Below are 20721 nucleotides of genomic sequence, written 5' to 3' on the forward strand. Positions count from 1 at the left end.
TAGCTGACGTTCCCCAGAGTATTCGACATAAATTTACACATATCTTTCTTCTTTAATCTTTAACCCAGCTAGTGTAGAATGCAGCTGCTAAACTGGTAAACATGCCAGCCCTATGGAGCCATCTGACATCAGGCTTGAAAGCACAGTGACTGTCAGTGTGGGCCCAATTCAAGGTGTTAGTACTAACATATAAGACCCTACATGGCTTGGACCCAGTACCTAGAGGTGTCTTTCCCAGTATCATCTACAGTGGTACCTCGGGTTACATATGCTTCACGTTACAGACGCTTCAGGTTACAGACTCCACTAACCCAGAAATAGTGCTTCAGGTTAAGAACTTTGCTTCAGGATAAGAACAGAAATCGTGCTCCGGCGGCGTGGCAGCAGCAGGAGGCCTCATTAGCTAAAGTGGTTAAGTACGGACCTCCGGAACGAATTAAGTACTTAACCCGAGGTACCACTGTATCTTGGATCCTAGAATCAGTAGTTGAGGGCTTGTTGGTACTGTTACCACACGGAGCTGCCTGTTTAACAATGATCTGTGACAGGGCCTTGTCAGGGGTGGCTTCCCATTTGCAGACTGCCTTTCTAAGTGAGGAGTATCTCTCATTACTGATTTGCAGGAGAATTTTTTATTTAAAAAATTCCAATTGACCCTGCCATTTGATGGCTGAAAGACATCCAGGTAACCCTGAGATTGCTGATGGGAGTATATTTTTAACTTTTTAAATAGAATGTTCATAAACTATTTTTAGTTTTCTTTTGTAATATATTCTTAGTGCTTGGTATGCTGCCCTGGGCTCCTTCGGGAGGATGGGCAGAATATAAAATAAATAACAGTGACAACTGTTGCCAGCTTTGTCAGCTTCTGTACTGCATGTGGAACACAGCACCTGCAAGTCTGGTCATCTTTTGGCATCTTTTCCTACACCTCAGTCAGCAAAGTGCCTTAGTGAAGGCATGGAGAGGAATTGAAAATGTTTGTCCACAAAGTTTCTTCCTCAGTGTTCCTGGGGGCACAGACTTCCTTCCGAGTAACAGTGACTTTGGTGACATGTTGGTGAAAGGGGCCCACACCATAATGCTGGCAGTCCTTCTGGGTGTAGTAACTTCGGCAACTGGGCTTTTCCACAGCCAGTTCTCCTCAGGAGGAACTGTGGCACTTTTGCAAAGACGGCCATTGCTCTCTCAAGGCACAGCCTTCTCAATGCCACATCCACCCACACCCTGGGTATGAGATAGGTCTCCTACTTCCCTACTAATAGACTAAATAACTAACAAGCTCTCTCAGTTGCCCTGTGATGTTTAGATAAAGGGGGATATAGAAAATAAACAGATGGGCCCCCCTTCTTCCCCCACCCTCTTCAACCTAGATGGGGCTGTCATTTCTTAAATGGGTCACAGATTGTATTGGAGAAATACAATTTATTTAACCAAATAATAGCAAACAGAAGTGTTCAGGGTAAACAAAAGAAAATACACAAGTGCGCCCCATATAAAGACTATAGTAAGAGAGGGCCTTGTAGTATAGTTAAAAAAACCACACAAAAAACCAGGAATTCTAGCTGAGGCCTAGTTAAGCCTGAACTCTGCAAGATATTTCTTCATCTCTGAGAGGCCTGCTTGCTAAGTAATTATTTTGAGATCTCCCTTTTCTCTCTCCAAAGTATACTGTTTGTCAACATTCATGTGGCCTTTTCCTTGTGCGAATCCCAAACTAATTCCTCCCCACAACTCAGGCTGTAAAGCATCAAGGTATATTTCCTATGGCTTGATGTAGGTTAACTGTAGATAAGACTTTCAGTACATAACAAAATCATTTTGCAGTTTGAACAAAGGGAGCTTGCGCTGAATATTTACTGGATGCTAGTGGGCATTTATGTCTTTTTTTAAATCTTCCCCCCCTTGCAATCTCATCTCACTAACTCCCTCAGTCTTAGTTAGTTCTCTTTCTTCACACCCAACTCTAGCTCTAGCCCTGATAATTCTCCCCTCAGAGTGTATATAACTCCTCCTTTGCAGGGGTGTTATTTCTGGGTGGGGAGAAGAGGGCTTATCTTGCAAGGAAAGGAAACAGGTTACTCCAAACTAGTTTTCTTCAGGAAAGCAGAAAGACAATTGTAATAAATGGGCTTCAGGTTGATAAATGGCTTGAGTGCAGCACAATAAGCAGAACCACCTGGATTCTACCAGCTGAAGCAGTAACTGTGGTGGCAAAGCTATAACCGGGTATTTTATTAATTGTATTTAAAGTTCTGAAACATTTATATACATGTGGTGTGGTGCAACTTCCCAAACATATCCTACATAAAAATATCCAGGAGATAGTGAGCTGCATTGACATTTAATTTCACTACTCAAAGGAATGGCTGCCACATGCACACAAATCTTCCTGCAGTGGCTTCACTATTTCATATGTTAATCTTAATTCATCTAGAGTAAGGACTTGTTGACATTATTAATGTTGTTGTTGCTTCTTGCATTTTGCAGAGTATAATGGACAAAATAATCCCAACTAAAGCAATGAATTATTACATGCTTGATGCCAACAGATGACCATGTGGAAGCAATCATTAGGTGGTGCAATTTAAAGTTGTTTCCATGTGGCATCTACAATGAACAGGTTTATCTTCCTTCACAGATGTAAGAAATTAGATTAAAAGAGAGTGTTGGGCTGTGCTCATGACCTGGTTGCCAGAGGAACTAGGGAACACAGCCCAAAGAGATTGTCTTCACAGCTGCCAAAGATTAATCTAAAGAGCTACAGTAGGTGAGGTTCAAAAGAATTAGTTACTTTTTATTTTGCAAGTAGTTATAATCCTGACAACAGCATTAGTAACTACTCCACTGCTGCCACCTTCTTTGCTGTCACAACACACCAGTACTTAGGTAGTGTCCTGTTTTGCTTTTGTATGTTTAATGACTATATCACAGCCCATTGCTTGGGTAAGTGAGAGGGAATGAAACAATGAGAATTAAAGAATATCTTAATGTGCCTTGGAGAGGAGTAAAATCAAGAAACAAATGGTTGCCTTCAGTTTTTCTATTGGTATGTTCTGAAGCTACACTCAACCAACTTCCAAGTCCTAACATTGCCTTGTTTCCCTAAACCAGGCCTAGCTGAATGGATTTTTCTGGAAAATGGGTTCTGAAAAAGAAAGTGCAGTTTTACAAAGGATACCCAATACAGCAGATCTAAAGGACATTAATTACAGGTAAGAATGTTGACTTCTTGTATTCAAACCTCTTCTTCATTGTAATAGTATTGATAGTACACCATTGATATGCATGGCACTCACTGTACAGGTCCCTGTCCCACACAGCTTACAATCTAAATTTTAACAAAGGGAAAATAGAAAGGGGAAGAGAAGTGAGATAAACTTGCCTCTAACAGGGAAAGAATATATGCTAATGCATTTTTCACATACTGGGACTTAGCTTATATATGGAATAAGTACTAAACAACCCCTTAGATACATATCCTTTAGATATGCCACTTCACTATAATTATATGAAAACAGTGTCTTTTAAAAACTAATAATATGGTTGCTTTTTTAGTAGATTGTTGATGCTTTCTTGTGTTCAAATGCTTCACTCTGGATGATTTGGAATGAGAAAATCTGTTGCTGTGCTCCATTTTGTTTTGTTTTTACAACCCCAGTATGTTTCAGATTATTCAACTGTAGCATATGTGTGGGTGTGGGTGTGGGTGTGGGTGTATCTATCTATCTATGTATCTATCTATCTATGTGTATATTTTTGTAGCTTCAAGAAAACCAACATTGGGAATAATTGTCTAAATTTAAACGAGTCTGTCATGACTTGAAATAAACAGTTTTAGTAGGCCAGTTCAAATTCTGCATTTGTTATGTACTGCAATATTTGGGAAAAATAGTAAGGGTAATTTATGTTGTCCTCTCCCATCCCCCCACAAAAAATATATTAGAGGGCTTGGGATATGAATCTGATTCCAGGCTCTGGAATCTGATGGAATCTGATTTGGAATCTGATTCCAAAGACCTAATGTCACTCTGTTTTCCCAAAATCTGCCATATGGGAAATATTTACCATCTGTTCCCAGTTGTTAGTATCAGTTATACTGATTGACTATTGTTTGCTTTTGGCTCTCATGGACAACATGTCCAAACTGGATGACAAAAAATAGTGGGGAGAGGGGATAGCACAAATTAAAATGGCAAGTTCTTCATTACTATGTGTAATGAAACACTGATGTCATGACAGTCCGATTCTGCAGTTTGGGAGTCCAAAGACTGAAAATATTTTGAAAGGGCATGTGAATAAAAACTAAGAATTCTGTTTACGGATTTGTGTCATTATAAGCTAGTACAAATGCTGGACTACAATACACAGTAGATTTTTCCATCTCTTCATCCAACAACTGGTGATGGCTGGGAGTGGGAGGAACAAAATATCTCGTGTTAGTTCAGTGCATGCTTCTTGGACACGTGGAATACTGCTGTGGTCTGCTGTGTCAACCTCTCCTGCACAGTTGAAGCCCACCATAATTGAGGATGAAAGAAACGGAGTTGGGGTGGAGGTTGAGAGCCAGCCAAATCCATGATAGGTTGGCTATTGTGGATATGCTGGTACAGTACTAGGTAGGGAAAATACTGTAATTCAGAACTCAAAATAAAAATATATGAAGTGTTACTTGTGGAGTTGCATACCATTAGACTACAGCTTCAAAATGGTGTTTGTTTGTTTGTATCGTTCGGTACTATTAGGTTGAAATCCTAAACATGCTTACAGTAGGCTTTACTTCCTAATAAGCATCATATGATTGTGCAGTTCTGTCTCAACAGACTTTTAATAGACTTTACTGGTTAAATTAATCAATACTAAATATACATTAATAATATCTCATATGCCACTGAATAAAGATGCATAATATATGATGTAGGTTTTTCCTATAGCAGTTACTTTTTCTCCTTCAGCCATGAAATATGAGACTCTTTGTTATATAAAACATAGCTCTTGCAAACTTTTCCTTTAGACTTGCCAGTGATAGATGATTTAATTCTTTCCAGCTACACAGTTGGTTGAGTAGAAATTTCTTGCATGTGGTACATAAAAAGGACAGATGGGTGTGATCCTAGAGATGTGTGTCCCTTTTTACAACTGCTATGGATATTTTTAATACAAGTTCAAGGGATGCATTAATTACGTGAAGTTGTACCTTGTGATGTGCCATTTGTAATTTACTTTGTTAGACATTCATTTATGCTTGAGTTGTAGTTCTTTTGCACCTTTGAATGACCATTCCTCATCATTAGATTCTTTAGACACAGCTGTTATTGTTTATAAAAGTTGCAAAACTGATAAACCTTGCTGTGCTCCATCCTCAATTCTTTTCTGTTGGACTTTCAAGAATACCATGGAGTTCACATAGACAGTACTGCAAAACAACAACAACAAAAAACACACACAACAAAAAACAACAACAATCCCAGGAACTGTTGGTGTTGCCTTGAATTGGTCTTATGCATTATAGTTTCCATTTCTTGCATACAGTCATATAGCAAACATTTTCTATATTTCTGACACAGATTCTTAATAGTGCTTATCAGCATATTTTATATATGGGCAATTCCAAAGAGATGGTAATATTATTTTACTGTGGCAACTTAAAGGCAGACTAATTTAGACTTCCATAGGCAACAGCATAGGGATGCGGGTGGCGCTGTGGGTTAAACCACTGAGCCTTGGACTTGCCGATCAGAAGGTCGGTGGTTCGAATCCCCATGATGGGGTGAGCTCCCATTGCTCGGTCCCTGCTCCTGCCCACCTAGCAGTTTGAAAGCACGAAGTGCAAGTAGATAAATAGGTATCGCTCCGGCAGGAAGGTAAATGGCGTTTCCATGCACTGCTCTGGTTCGCCAGAAGGGGCTTAGTCATGCTGGTCACATGACCCGAAAGCTGTACGCCAGCACCCTCGGCCAATAAAGCGAGATGAGCACCGCAACCCCAGAGTCGACCGCGACTGGACCTAATGGTCAGGGGTCCCTTTACCTTTACCTAGGCAACAGCATGGTATAAGTTCGCAGACTGGAAAACCTTATGCTTTTATGTATTCTCTTATTCCCCTCCCCAACACAAAAAGCCTGTCAGTGCTTTGGGTCATTATGTATATCTGCACTTATCTTATTATCTAGTGCAGGATTGCCTTTGGGTGGCAAGGTCATCAGTTGCTTCTGTTGTAGTCCAATAATCTTGGACAGGACGATGATTGGCTTCCCAGAGTAGGGCTAGGAAACATGTAAAATTTGCAATGGAGAGAAAGGAACATGGCCAAGTGTTCAAAACTAAATATATGACAAAAACTAATTAGTGAGTCACATTTCTTTATTAACATCATCATCATCATCATCATCATCATCATCATCATCATGTAAAGTTGTTTGACTAAAAATAAATTACTATGGCTACTGTGGCTCTAGTTATGTATAATTTAGCATGCAAATCTACTTTTTCGGAAGGTAAAGATAACATTCGCCAAGTAGAGATGAACAGATTTGTCAATTTCAGTTCCCCTTTCTCATTTTTCCAATTTTAAGATCAGTTTGCTCCATTTCTGTCAGTTTACATTTGGTTAAATAAAGCCTGCACAAAAATTTGAACACAGTTCATGTGCATTTCTCCTAACAAAATCATTTTTTGCAGTTTTTCTTTGTGCACTTTTCAATAAACAGATACCTAAGGCTGCTTCTGCTGTTCATGACCAATGATAAATGAAATGTGTTTCTACCAATGCTAGTGTTTTAGGGATGTACATAACTTGCATTCATCTTCTTATAACTCTTCCCTCAAAATCCCTTAGATGGTTTGCTAAGGTATACCTTGAAATTTCTTACAGGTGAAATTTACTGGCAATTCTGTTGGTATATCATGAGGGAATAGTACAAGTAAGAAAGTACATGTTTAAACATCACTGCTGGTGGAAAGCCATGCTCCATGCATATGGAGCTTCTGAACTGTATGATTTTACATGTTCATTTTTGTAAAGAGAGATGTTTGGCCCTATTCTAACAAAATGAAGCAGTGTTGCAGCTGTTAAAGTCTTCAATATAACACTTTCCGTGAATGAAGAGGGTGGGAAAGAGATTTCTGCTACTTATTTTTATCATTAAACATGCTATCTGGCATCTACAGCAATGCGCTTTTTTTAAAAAAAAGATAACAAAATAAGCAATTATATATTCTACTTTTGCTTAATATGTGAAATGTACTACACCTGAATCTGCAGGCCAATATGTATAGAGTGTAGAAGAAGAATGCCAAAACTTTTATTGAACCCACAGCTAGATAATACATTTGAGTAGCAAAAGCATCGTCTTAATAGAGTGACATTTAAAATAATTGGGACAGGTTGGCTGTACCAAGAAAGTATTTTTGAGAAAGAAAAAGAAGTGATGAAACACTAAAAATCAAAAATCAGACTCTATGGGGGGACAGTATAATTGACCGAAAAACACCTGGAAATTCTAACAAGTTTAATGCCAGCAAAACCTGTTTACTAACGCAATAATGGTAACACTAAGCTGTCCTTAAATAACAACAGCATGAAGAAGTCGGAAGCATAACATGAGGTCAAAGGGAATTGGAGGTTTGATTTCATTGCCATCCAGGCGGAGATAGCGGAGTCGTGGTAGGTTTCTCTCATAGACATGATCCCCTGGGATAGGAACTGGACATATTTGGGTTCCATTAATACCTAAAACAAAAAAACAAAACAAGAGCATAAGAAAAGTGGTTGGGAGTCATAGTCCTCCCTCCCCACAAAAAACTCCCCAAGTAAATATTTCAAATATGATCCTGTAAGATTAGGACTTGTTGGAAAGCCAGAGGAATCACAGTTCAGCATTTGTTTCCTTCTATTTTTTTTATCATGGAAGATGAGAAAGGTAACAGAGCAAATTAAAAGCGGCTGCTGCTCAGCAGTCACCAGGTGATGAGGCTGCCTGTTCCCTCTTAAAACTTGGCAGTATCTTCTTCACCCCTTGTGAGGAGTGGTGTCTAGTAATTTTGATTTGCCTGGGATTTGAGTTTTCTAGCGTGATTGTTCTTTGAACTAGAAGCTCTTAGTGTTTCCCATCTGTAAAATGGGTAAATTGTTTTTGGAAACAATGGCTAATTCTGTAGTGCTATGATGCATGTGTGTGTGATAATGTGACTCGATGTGTGATTTGTGGTTAGGCTCAGTAGCTTATGGTATGCACTAATTGTTTCTGTTTTATTCTTGTGATGCAATTGCAGTCTGGTTTGCATTAAGCTGATCTTTGTTGGCCTAGTATCATGCTTGGATGGGTTGTTTAATGGTAAGGGTTCTGCCAGCACACAAAATATCTGTGTACCTTAGGTCAGGGATGGGGACCATTCTTCTGTTAACATGTATATTCCTTCTGCGGCAATCTATGGTGAATTGTAAATCATTATTGTGTGAATCCATCCCTTTGGCTGTTCCTCCAGCTCAATCCTCCTCCTCCTCCTCTTCCTCTGCCTAGGGGCTTCCATAGCCACATGAAGTTAAGCTATGGGCCACAGAGTCTGCATTATTGTCTTAGGTGAGCAGAGCATTCTGTGGGCTCTGCCCTCTCTCTCCAGTTAATAAGACCCATCTATATTTTACTTTGGATTTCTAACCATGTGCCAGAATTTGTTTTGTGGGAGCTGACCCTATGTTCCTTGTACTTGATCCTCATCCCGTTATATGTGATCACAAATATGAATGCTGAACGCCAAAAGTCCAGAAGTGAATGCTTCCATTTCCGAACACGCCTTGGAAGTCGAATGGCTTCCGAGGCGCATTTCTCAAGTTTCCCCAATGAATTTGCTGACAGACCTTTGGTCCTCGGTTTTCGAACATTTCGGAAGTCAAACGGACCTCCGGAATGGATTACGTTCAAAAACTGAGGTTAGACAAAATAGGGCTTAGTCACTAGCCAATGGAATTTACAGTTTAGATCAAATGTACAGAACTTGTATTTCTGAAATACATTAGGTTCTCATTAAACCAGAGCTGGTCTGGTTTCATGTTGCTTCTAATACCTATACACTTTTGGACTTGTGAATGTGTGTGTGGGGGGGGGCATGTGTGCACAGCACTGCAACATTTGTGCTATAAATGGGAGGAGTGTGGGGGAGGGGTATTTATGTGGAAAAACTTCTGTCTGAGATTGCTGATATGCACTTACTGTCGATCCTGTTGTTGTCAAGATAAAGGTGTTCGAGGTGAACATTGATAGATGGGATTTTGGTGAGTTCATTGTAAGAAAGCTGAAGGTCAAGAAGAGATGAAATGTTAAATATTTTGGATGGTAGACCTTTATCGGTTAACTTATTGTTGTTCAGTCGAAGGAAAATCAGTTTGAGCGTTGCATCAAAATAATTTTCTGGTATTGCTTCAATGGAGTTATTGTCCAAAAACAGCTGTATTACATTAGCTGGAGGGGTTGGTGGCATTTTTGTAAGTGAATTTTGAGCGATGTTGAGTAGCATGAGGCTGTTAAGTCCTTGGAAGGTGTCACTTGAGAGAGTACTGTCCAACAGTTTGTTTTGATGTAGATCTAGCGCAGTGAGGTTTTCCATATTGTTGAAGACCCCTGCAGGGATTGTAGCGATTTTGTTTCTTGCCAAACGCAGCTGCTCTAAACTCAATGGCAATGGAGCAGGCACTTCTTCTAACTCATTATTCTCAAGAAATAAGTAGAGTAGATTTTTCAAGTTGCCGAATACACCCTTTTCAATTCCATTGCTGGTAATTTTGTTGTTGTTCAGATTTATCCATTTTAGTTGTGTGGCATTCACAAAAGATTTCCCTGTAACTGTTTCAATGAGATTGTTTTGGAGGTAGAGATACCAGATTCTTGCTGGGATGGCTGGAATTTCTTTAAGTTCCTTGCTATCACAATATAAGGCATTTGGGAAACTAGGAGGGCAGAAGCATTCTTGTGGGCACTCAAAGCTGTAGAAAGACCAGTCATATGTATCAGGCTGATCATACATTGGCCTGATATTACGAGTCCACACGGTATTGGTCAAGAAGACTACCAATAGTCTGGAATACAATTGTACATTCATAGTTAACCTTGGAGAAAAGGGGGAAACAGTTATAAGAAAGTATACATCTCCACAGTATCTTTTTCTGAAAGCAACAATGTGCATTCCTTTATAAGGGTGAAATGCTGCCTTGCATGGTGTCACAACTTTTTTCAAGAGAAAAAAGAGGGGTCGTATCTTAAATTCAGGGGGAACTACAAGCTATGACTCTAAGAATAGTATGTGTCAATCTGGATTTCATTCCTTTTCTAGATAGTGTGTGCACATTCAGTTCATGTTTAAAAGAAGCTAGAGACGGAGCTTGTTTCTCTTACTGAATTTCACAAACATTTAAAAACTTGCCTTTCTCTTATTGAATTTCACTAACATTTAAAAACTTGCCTTTTTCCAAACTAGGGAAAATATTTCACGTGCAAAAATCCCAACATCACCCAAAACAGAGGTGGCATACAGTGACTGACATAATTGCCTTTATTGACTGCTATCCAGTCCTAGTTTGGTCCTCCATGAAGAAACTCACATCTTCTTTTGTACTCCTAGATGAGAAGGCATGTGGATCTGATTTTCTAGGCCTGGTTCTCATCACACACAAGAAAAAGATCAAAGAATATTTTAACAGCTGCTTGCTGGGTATGTTCCCTAGAAGTCTAGAGAGCTCTGTTTGAAAACCTACTCCTCTTCTTCAATCGCTCCCCTGTGCCCCAAATTATTGGCTTTCCTCTTTAAAATGTAAATTACTTAGGAAACAAATTCTCTCTAGAACTTCACTTTTATTGCTTGGCCACGTATTCAGATTTCTTTGTCCAGTTCTTTTTTAAATTGTTCACATTAAAACTAACATTTTCCATAGCTATACATTTAAAAACCTAACATGCAAGCCAAGTTACTACAATGCAGCAGTAATTATACAGCAACAGTGCATCCCAAATTTTTATGTCTGTCTTGGTTTTCTAAAAGTATATATAACATTTCAAAAGAAAGAAAGAAAATAAGCTGGATAAACTGGTGCAGAAAGGTTGGGGTTTTTTTTGGGGGGGGGGGGCAAAGTATTAAAGAAAATCATAAGTCATAAGGATCACTAAATCAAAGGGAAAACCAATGCCTTCCATGGGTTTTGGTGTTTTTTTTAAAAACGGCTGCTTCTCTAAGTCATCAATTCCAACAGCTGAAAAGAGCTAACAGGCTTTGAAACTGCTGTCCACAAAATAGCAGAATACTGCCTGAAGTAATAAAAGAGAAAGAAGAGCAAGTGAGAGAAACTAAATTATTTCCAGAGAATGTCATACTGGATTTAGCACAATGTCTCTGACATCTTTTTCTTACAAGAAATATATACCAACATTGTTATAACGAGTAACTGAAATATTTTACCTTGTACAGGTTAGGTGATGATTTCTGGTGGCTGTTGGAAATCATTTAAGTACAAAAGTCTTTGTTTCCTTTTAACATTATTTGTAGTCTGAGCTCTTGTAAATTTGTAGCATAAAACCCTAAATATACAGCAGTAATCCCCAGACACATTACCCAAGACACCTAACATTCTGTTGTTTCTAATTTGACAATGCTTGAGAATCTAGCTTACCTCAGCTTTCTTGGATTCTCTTCTGTTCTTCCTATTGGTCACTGCGGTTAGACTGTAAGAGGTTGACTCAGGCAACACGCAGTGTTTTATGAATACAGCCTAATATATACGCATCAATGACTACAATTGTTAACCCTTAAAATAGCTATGCACCTCAGCACCTTCATGCTAAAGTACAGGAAATCCTGGCTTTCACATCAAACAGTTGCAGCCCTTAAGGTCATTCCCAGAGATGTTAAACTCAAGTTTTAAAAGAATGAATAGACTGGGCAAAAGGAATCATTACTACATATATAATAAAATGTTAATAAATCATTTTCATCTTAATTAGGGAACAAAGCATTAAAACTAGTGCCATCTGTTCCTGCGGAAACCTTTTATTTGATTATGATCAAATACAGATGCAGGAATGTTTTTAAAGATATGATTCTTGATTAGGAAAAGTAAGTAAGATTATTTGCTAAGAAATTCTTTCATACTCTTAGAATAGTTTGATATAATTTGATGCTTATTCTGCATATGTTATTTTTGAATAACTTTCCAGAAATGGAACTGACTTTCTGCCACCTGATCTAATTTTTATGCTAATTAGTATTAAGCATAAAGAGTTTTGCAGCAAGAAGCATGTGTATCCCACATGATACTAATAATAATAATAAAACAAAACATAAAGTGGTCTCCAGATTTGAAGAATCTTTTTGCTTTGAAATTGGCTGATGCAACTACTAAAGTGTGGTAGGAGGTAGTTATTGGAATGGTGCCTCTATGCCGTTACTGATGTGCAACAACTTGCCTGTAGTGTTCTGTTGGGGCACAAGGCACAAGTATCAATAGCACTAGCATGGTACTCGCCCAACCTCCACCTGCCACTTGCAAGGGCGCATGTTTCTCTCTGCTGTTGGCCAATAACCACAGGCAGATTTTAAGACAAAAACATTACCAATCTAACAACCTGACTACTTGTCATTTGCAAAACAATTTTTTTTAAAGAAACTGTGACTGAAATATTGACAGCAAAATGTGTTTCTGCTTAATTAGTAGGACTTGGGGTGGAATTCAGTGTTGGGCTAGTACAAGTGTTCTGCCTGTACAAGCCTAGCAGCTTGCTACCCCTCTCTACCCACTGCGTGTTATTCTGGGGGTTCTCTTACTCCCACCCACCCCCAACCCAATTTTGATAGTCGGGAGGGGAGGGCCCTGGGGAGGAAACATTCTTGCTTAGGGTTTTCAGTCCTGGAGCATGTTGGGTCAATCCCTCCATTGGTATCTAAGTGCTCCTGTAATGCAAAGCAGTTTTAGTTCTAACTCTGTGGCGTTTTGGTTTAATAAAACATATAATTACAATGTTTTATAGCATTGAGTTCTTCATTCCTCAAAATAGTAGTGATAAAGGAAGAAAGCCAATGACAGGTGTCATAGAAACACTTTCAATGTGATCCATGGAAAGTGTGCTTAATTCTACAATCAGGAACATGCTTACTTGAATTCCATACCCACTGTGTGATTTAATTTCCCAGGTCAGGGTGTTGGGACTTGATTGTTCCCATTAGAACTTGTAGAATGTTTGTGCATCTTTAAACGGACAAGTTCCATGGATTCTAGTGGGGTTAAACTATGCCTAATCTTTCTTGTATTCAGTAATCTTTCTTGTATTCAAATTAATCAGGGAATCATAGAATTGTAGAGTTGAAAGGGGATCCTAAGGGTCCTCTAGTCCAACCCCCTGCAATGCAGAAATCTAGACTAAAGTACCCATGACAGAATGCCACCCAACCTCTACTTAGGGTTTCCGGCCTCTGATCATCTTGCTCACCCTCCTCTGCACAGGTTCCAGCTTGTCATTATCCTTCTTAAATTGTGGCACCCAGAACTGGACATAATGCTTCAGGTGTGCCCTGACCAAAGCAGAGTAGAGTGGTGCTATTATTTCCTTTGATCTGGACACTATACTTCTGTTGATGCATTAGAATAGTATTAGGGTTTTTTGTTGTTGTTTGTTTTGCTGCTGCATCATACTGTTGACTAATGTTAAACTTTTTAAAAAATCAAACCCAAAATGTGATCATAATATGGTGCCTTGCATGCACTGTATAGAGAAGCATTCATATTTGCACCAAGGAATTGTGCAAGCTTTTGCAAGGATGCAGAGTAAGAGCCAGACTAATTGTGACATTAGGAACACAGGAAGTGCCATATACCTGTTGGCCCATCTAGCTCAGTATTGCCTACACTGATTGGCAGGGGTAGAGAGAGTTTCAGACAAGAATCTTTCCCAGCCCTATGTGGAGATGCCACAAACTGAACCTGGGGCTTTCTACATGCAAATCCATGATCTCTTCCACTGACCTGCAACCATTCCCTAAAATGCATATTTGAATTTAACACGCACTGCTTCTTTTTATAAAATGCAAATAGCTGCTTTTTATAGTGTGTGATCACTGTCAAAATTGAAGCATGTATGGAGGGAATTTTTTTAACCCTTTCTTGTTTTGATCTTGAATAAAATAGCTGCTCTGAAGCTCCTAATAGAAATACGGTTTCGGAATAGTGATCTTTCTCATAGCTGCAGCAGGGGAGGAAACAGTTAAATTCACACTTCACACATGCTGTGATGCATCCTCTCAACAATGGGTTCTGTTTGCATTTTTTAAATTTGCACATAAATGCAAATACACTTTTAATGTCATGTCTGGTTTGACCTCTATTGGTTCATTTAACACAGGTTTGTCAATTGCCTATTTTACATACCCTCATCTTTATTAATAAGGGACACTCTAGTTTGAGCCTCTGGGCATATTCTTGAGGGAGGAGGCAGCGTTGCAGTCTAAGTGTGAAGTCATAATGGAAAAAACAATGGAAGTTTGCAGAATATGTACAGACACCTAAGATGTTATGTATTGTGATAGCTACACATTCCGGACAAATATACATTCATTTAGTGCAATATAAACATTTCTAATAAGCAGACTATTGTTAACAAATGACCGCTCCCCACATCAAATGGGGTTGCCTTCTATGTGATCACGTGCAGCCCCCCCCCCCCCCCCGGATCCCAGTGCGACTCCTGGTAGTTCGGGCTGGCTTCATCCTCCCCAGGCTGGATACCTGGAGGTCTCTGCCCACCTCAGCCAATCTAGATTAGGGTCATCATGTAAGGGTGGAAAAACCCTTTTTCTGTAGAAATATGGGATGCCTCAGTAACATATGTATCAGAAACTGACTGCGACATGCACATTTTTTTGTGTTAGATTAGAAAAACTAAATAAAACCATTTATTAGAAGGAATATGTTCCAAGGACAACCAATCAATATGCCCAAACTTTTACAAAAGAACTCAGTCAAGGAAAGAATTGGAGGTGAATGCTCCCACTTCAGATGTATTTGGAGCACATCCAAACAAGTTTAATCTGAAGTGGTCTGAACCAAAGCAGCTGGAACTGCTTTGGAGATTTGGAAAGGTTTTCATTTTTAGGGTCCTTCCTCAGGTTGATACTTTGATGTAGCTCCCAGATTTGACTCGGATGTTATCCATAAAGTGAAAATGCGAGGTAGAGTGGGTGGGGTGTAATTCTGTGACAGACAGCTTTATTTTCCAACCAGGGAATAACTTTACCAGGGCTATTCCCCCCCCCCCCCCGCTTCCTGTCACAGTGCTTTTGGAAGGATGTAAACGACCATGATAAAATACTCTTCTTTGCTCTTTGTGACTGACAGCAGCAGTGCACAGGGTGTTTGTGGCTCCCAGAACTGTTTTGAGAACCATGACTTACAAAAAATAAGACATTTTAGTGGCTCTTTTGCCATTAGTATCACATTAAGCACTATTAAGCATAGTATTTTATTTTTAGTACACCTGCTTTGCTAGAGAAAAAGTAGCTTAAGTAACTTTTCCTTACACTGAATTAGGTCTCACTCAGTAGGTGATTTTCCTGCCATCCTATTTGAGATTTGCTTAAAACCTAGAGATGCCAGGATTCAACCAGGGACCTTTGCATGCCAAACATGTGCTCTACCATTGAGCTACAACTCCTCTACTACCAATTTGAAGGGTAACATCAACAGGCAGGAATGAAAAATAAATTAGAAACACAGTTGTATAGAAACTTTAGCTATTGTTTTATCAATTTGGCTGTGATATTGACCAGCTTTCTGGGAAAAAATTATTCATTGTTATTCTAAATGAAATACCAAATCTGGTTTGAATTTGTGCTTTTATGGGCTTGTCTAGTACTTGTATCTAGCAGATGGATTATTTAGAGGAAAATGAAGCCACGAGGCTCTTTTACAGAGTCTGGGACTTGAGAGTTCTAAAAAAATGTATCCATCATACACTAGAAGCAGAGGCAGCTGGTATTAAAAGTGTGGATTCTACATCATCATCATCATCATCATCATCATCACTTAATTATTAAAAATATCTCTAAGCAGGGTACAAAAAACTGAAGCAACAACAGACAGCTTAAACAAAATATTACAAAAATACAATTACCTATAAAATGTACATCCACAAAAGTCTCACAGCAAGGAGTTCATGGAAACAGCAAATATCACCCTAGTTATCTCACTCTACTTGTTTTTTATGGGCAGGCCTAAGGTAGATGGTACTTCCTGAGGCTGCCAACAGCTGTGTCCCACTCAGCTGCATTCTCTACACTCTGTTCCAGGTACAGAAGATTTATTGAGTTTCCCAGGGGGTCCTAAGGATGGGGAAAGGCACGCCCTTCACTCACAGCTCTTTCTTCACCCTCTGTTTCTCCTCCTCCTCCTCCTCCAGATCCCATTGAAGCAGTTAAACCACCATAACTTATTTGTGTCCACCATCCTTAAGCTCTTCCTACCTATTCTACCAGAGGTCTGCCAACAGAAGTCCCACTCATTTAGCCACAACTGCTAAATGATTCAGAGGGAGTACACTTCTGGATGCAACATGCAAGTGACAAAGAGGCGTCTTTGGAGGCGGGTTCATTAGGGTGAATGAGGCACTGCCCCACCAGGCTCAAGCAGCCCCCATCCTGCTGTATTTGGAGCCCAGAAGGAATTTGTCTGCAAACAGATTGGCCCCCTTTGCAGGTTTTGCCTTCCTGATAGCAATAGTCACAACTTTGGCAGAGGGAATCCTAGTCTAACAGCAGGTGGGGGGTGAAGTGGTGTGTCACCCCAACCTCAGAAAAGGCGTGTTCACAGGGTACCCCATTAGAGAGGTCTAGATCAGGCCTAGGCAAACTCAGCCCTCCAGATGTTTTGGGGCTACAACTCCCATGATCCCTAGATCAGTGTTTCCCAACCTTGGGACTCCAGCTGTTTTTGAACTACAACTCCCATCATCCCTGACTAGCAAGACCAGTGGCAAGGGATGATGGGAATTGTAGTCCAAAAACAGCTGGAGGCCCAAGGTTGGGAAACACTGCCCTAGATAACAGGACCAGTGGTCAGGGATGATGAGGATTGTAGTCCCAAAACATCTGGAGGGCCGAGTTTGCCTAGGCCTGGTCTAGATGGAAGTCTCTGTCCAAAAGCCAAGGCATTTGGCTGATGGTCCATAGAGCTGCCTTCAGCAGCCTGGGGGCCCTCTGTGTAGGTCTGCATCTTGTGGATAGCCCATTAATCCTAGGCTCGACCCTGTCATGCCTCAGCCCTACACCAGGAGGCTGAGAGGGATATACACCCAATGTTTAAGCCAAATCCTACCTCCATCTGGATTTGACAAAGTTGTGACCAATTTTACAATACGAGAGCGTTTTCTTGTCCAGTTTGTTCACTTTCCTTAATGCCTTGATCCCTGGGGAGGGTTCACTGTGCATGGGTCTGCAATAATATTGTTATTAGTGGAATTTGCATCCTACCTTTTTCTGGTGTTTGAGCTTCAGAGACTTGCCAGCAATCATTTAGTTGGATTGGATTTATGGCTGAAGTTATTTAATTTTTTTTATCACCCTTCATCCTAAAATTACAGGACAGTTCACAGCATAAAAGTACAAAATGAGAACACAAAATGCATAAAAACAAACCAATAATCCCCCCTTCCACCACCACCCCAATTTAAAAGGCCATAGAACGTTAATCAGCCAAAGGCCTGTTTATAGAGAAACATTTTTGCCTGGCACTTAAATGTAATGAAGGTGCCAGGCAAGCCTCTCTAGGGAGAGCATTCCACAAATGGAGCCACTGCAGAAAAGGCCGACTCTCATGTTGCCTCCCCCCGGACCTCTCATGGGTGAGGCTCATGAACAAGGGCCTCAGATGATGCAGGGTCCAGGTCGGTTTATATGGGAAGAGGCAGTCCTTGAGGTATTGCAGTCTTGGACTGGAAGCTGTACCTATCAACAAATATCCTGCATCTAATAACCTGTGACATCACACACACACACACACACACACACACACACACACACACACACACGTTTTCCTCGTATGCTGTGTCTGTTGGATTTTGTTTCATATTTGAAACATCACTAGTGACACCAGTCTGGTATTTTACAATTCTGAGTTGCCTTGTTTGTTGCACCTGCTCCAGGAAGGAACACTCTGCCCTGTACGAACTGGAGGCTGCAGCAGTCAACTCTGTGGCACCCAAGTTCGGTTTCTAATTGATGCTTCATAATGAGTCTGTGTATAACCCCAGTAATTTTGACAATCTGCTATAGGCATTCATTATTGTACACAAAAAGAACATGTTAACTTGGCTGCTGTTAATACATTTCCAGCTTTATTTAGCATGATCTATAATGGTCATTTTTAGCATTTTCTTGCTGTTTCTTTACCATAGTGATTCCATAATGGTTTTGTGATTCTATGCAAGTGCTTAAGAATTATGTTTCTTTTGGCTGTATAATTTATCCAGGCTGGTATATCAATCTTGACATAAATCTGTTTCATAATTTGCACAAGGACCTGGTTGTGTTGTTCACAATGTAAAAAGTTGATCCTGATTAAATTATAAAGTAGATAACCAAATGTCTGCAAGTGTGTCTGTAATTTCTATTCATTTAGCAGAAATACCTATGTCAATTGGCAATCTAAACAAATAGTAGACTATATGGTTGTCTGAATCATAGAGTCGTAGAGTTGAAAGGGACCAAAAGGGTCATCTAGTCCAAACCCATACAATGCAGGAATCACATTGAAAGAACGCTTAATATATACCGTAATTTTGGGAAATTGATGTCTCTGTTTGGCACACAGAAATTTCAGTGAACACTGGATAACCAGGGGTAAGAAAACTGTGCCCCTCCATTAGTTACTAGACTTCAGCTCCCACCACCCGTGACCACTGGCCATGTTTGCTGGGGCGTTGGAGTTGCATGGGAGTTGGAGTCCAGCAACATGTGAGGGGCCACAGGTTCCCTAACCCTGCTCTTATGTTAGAAGCATAAAGGGCAGGAAAGCTGCACTCAGTACCACACTGTCAGGGAACTGCCATCGGAAGGACAGGAGGTGGAAGGGCTCACTGAGGTTGAGAGAGACTTAGCAGCTGGAGAGGGAACCAGCAGGGGGAGAGAGGGAGCTCTGAGGGAAAGTGAGTCGGAGGGATGGCTCAGAGACACTTCCAGCGAAAACAGTGGGGAGGTTTCAAGACCTCCTATAGGGACACCCACTCCTCGCCGGAAACTGTCGCGCCGAGAGTCCAGAAGACGTGTTTCCGTTAAGGAGCTTTTATGCTGGAAGAGATTCCGTAAGCGCCCACTTTCGGATTCTGCTAGCGACTGACGGAGCCATGCTTGAGGGGCTCCGTCGTAGGCAGAGGTTTGCGGACTTGGCCAAACTCTGAGGGACTAGGATTTTACGCACAAGCTGCTCATCATCCCATCACACACACATTTAAATATTTGGTCTCTGCTCTATGTCTCATTTGGATACTATGCTCCCTGAGTACTTGAAGGACCATCTTTCACCGGGCAAACCTGCCTGTACATTGAGGTGCTATTGATGGTCCTTCTCCAGGTGTCTTCACCTTTAGAAACTGTGGCACCTCTTTCTTCCCCAGTGCAACCTATTGCTGTTCCCCAGAGCACTGGGATATGAGTATACTCCTGCAACATTACACTCAATGGGATTCCTACTATTAAGAAAGATGAGTTTGTATTATATTTTACTGCTTGACCTACTGTATTCTTATGCTAACATTTTATGGGCGAGCATGAGGAAGGAGGGAGATGCAGCCCAAGATAGGAGAAGAGGTGGTAAGGGAACACCTAGCTACTTTACATGAATTCAAATTTCCAGGGCCTGATGAGCTGCACCCAAGGTTATCAAAGGAGCTTGTGGATGTAATCTTTGAGAATTCTTGGAGAACAGGTAATGTCCCTGCAGACTGGAGGAGGGCAAATGTCCCCATCTTCCAAAAAAAAAGGGGGGGGGGAGACCCAAATAACAGGTAAGCCTGATGTGACATTAGAGGTTTCAAAGTATCTGGGCCTGTTGTTTTTCAACATCTTTATAATTGACTTGGATGAAGGAATTGAGGGGATACTCATCAATTTTGCAGATGATACCAAACTGGGAGGGGTAGTTAATGTCACAGAAGAATTGTTATAATCAGGATTCAGTATGATCTTAACAGAGTGGAGAACTGGGCCCATACTAACAAAATGAGGGTGGCCAAGATGATCATGGGTCTGGAAACCAAGCCTTATGAGAAATGCTTGAGGGAGTTGGGTATGTTTAGCCTGGATATGAGGAGACTGAGAGGAGATATAATAGACATCTTCTAATACTTAAAAGGCTGTTACATGGAAGATGGAGCAAGCTTGTTTTCTCTTGCTCTGGAGGCCAGGACCCAAACCAATGGGTTCAAGTTACAAGAAAGATTCTAGCTACTGGAAACTCTCAGAACATTCAAAAATCCATCAGATTCCATAAGTCTCCAGGGGTAGAACATCTTAATAGTCCACCTGCACAGGCAAAGGTTGTTGCTATGAGATAAAACCATAGGTTATCTAACATCACACTTGAGACCACTTCCACCACCTCAGTCAAGGAAGCTATTGGGATGCTAGGGCAGTCTCTGCATCTGGGACCTCCTTATTGTTTCTGCCACTGTTTCTGGTCTCCGGTCCAGTAAA

General features: G+C 40.5%; 1 protein-coding gene and 1 long non-coding RNA gene across 3 annotated transcripts in view; one reads left to right on the forward strand and one right to left on the reverse strand.

Annotated features, from left to right (window-relative positions):
- Window positions 1-772: 772 nt before the first annotated feature.
- The window catches only part of LOC114606052 (uncharacterized), a 201633-nt gene continuing 181684 nt past the window's right edge, over window positions 773-20721 (forward strand). For both annotated transcript variants that reach the window (XR_003708756.2, XR_013394364.1), the window contains exons 1-2: window positions 773-1231; window positions 3115-3215. This is a non-coding gene — a long non-coding RNA (uncharacterized LOC114606052). The remainder of the gene's footprint in view (window positions 1232-3114; window positions 3216-20721) is intronic.
- KERA (keratocan) lies at window positions 6372-11860 on the reverse strand. Its single transcript, XM_028747822.2, has 3 exons — window positions 11660-11860; window positions 9213-10105; window positions 6372-7732 (listed from the first exon to the last, which is right to left on the reverse strand). Exons 2-3 carry the CDS (start codon window positions 10096-10098, stop codon window positions 7566-7568), a joined length of 1053 nt encoding a protein of 350 aa, XP_028603655.1. The 5' UTR covers window positions 10099-10105; window positions 11660-11860; the 3' UTR covers window positions 6372-7565.

Source organism: Podarcis muralis, chromosome 10 (assembly GCF_964188315.1).
Source record: "Podarcis muralis chromosome 10, rPodMur119.hap1.1, whole genome shotgun sequence".
NCBI classification, from domain to species: domain Eukaryota; kingdom Metazoa; phylum Chordata; class Lepidosauria; order Squamata; family Lacertidae; genus Podarcis; species Podarcis muralis.

Coding starts and splice junctions, on each gene's coding strand:
- KERA (XM_028747822.2), bottom strand. CDS start 10,098: ATGAATGTACAATTGTATTCCAGACTATTGGTAGTCTTCTTGACCAAT. Junction 7,733..9,212: donor TGACAACAACAGGATCGACA/GTAAGTGCATAT, acceptor TTTTTGTTTTAG/GTATTAATGGAACCCAAATA.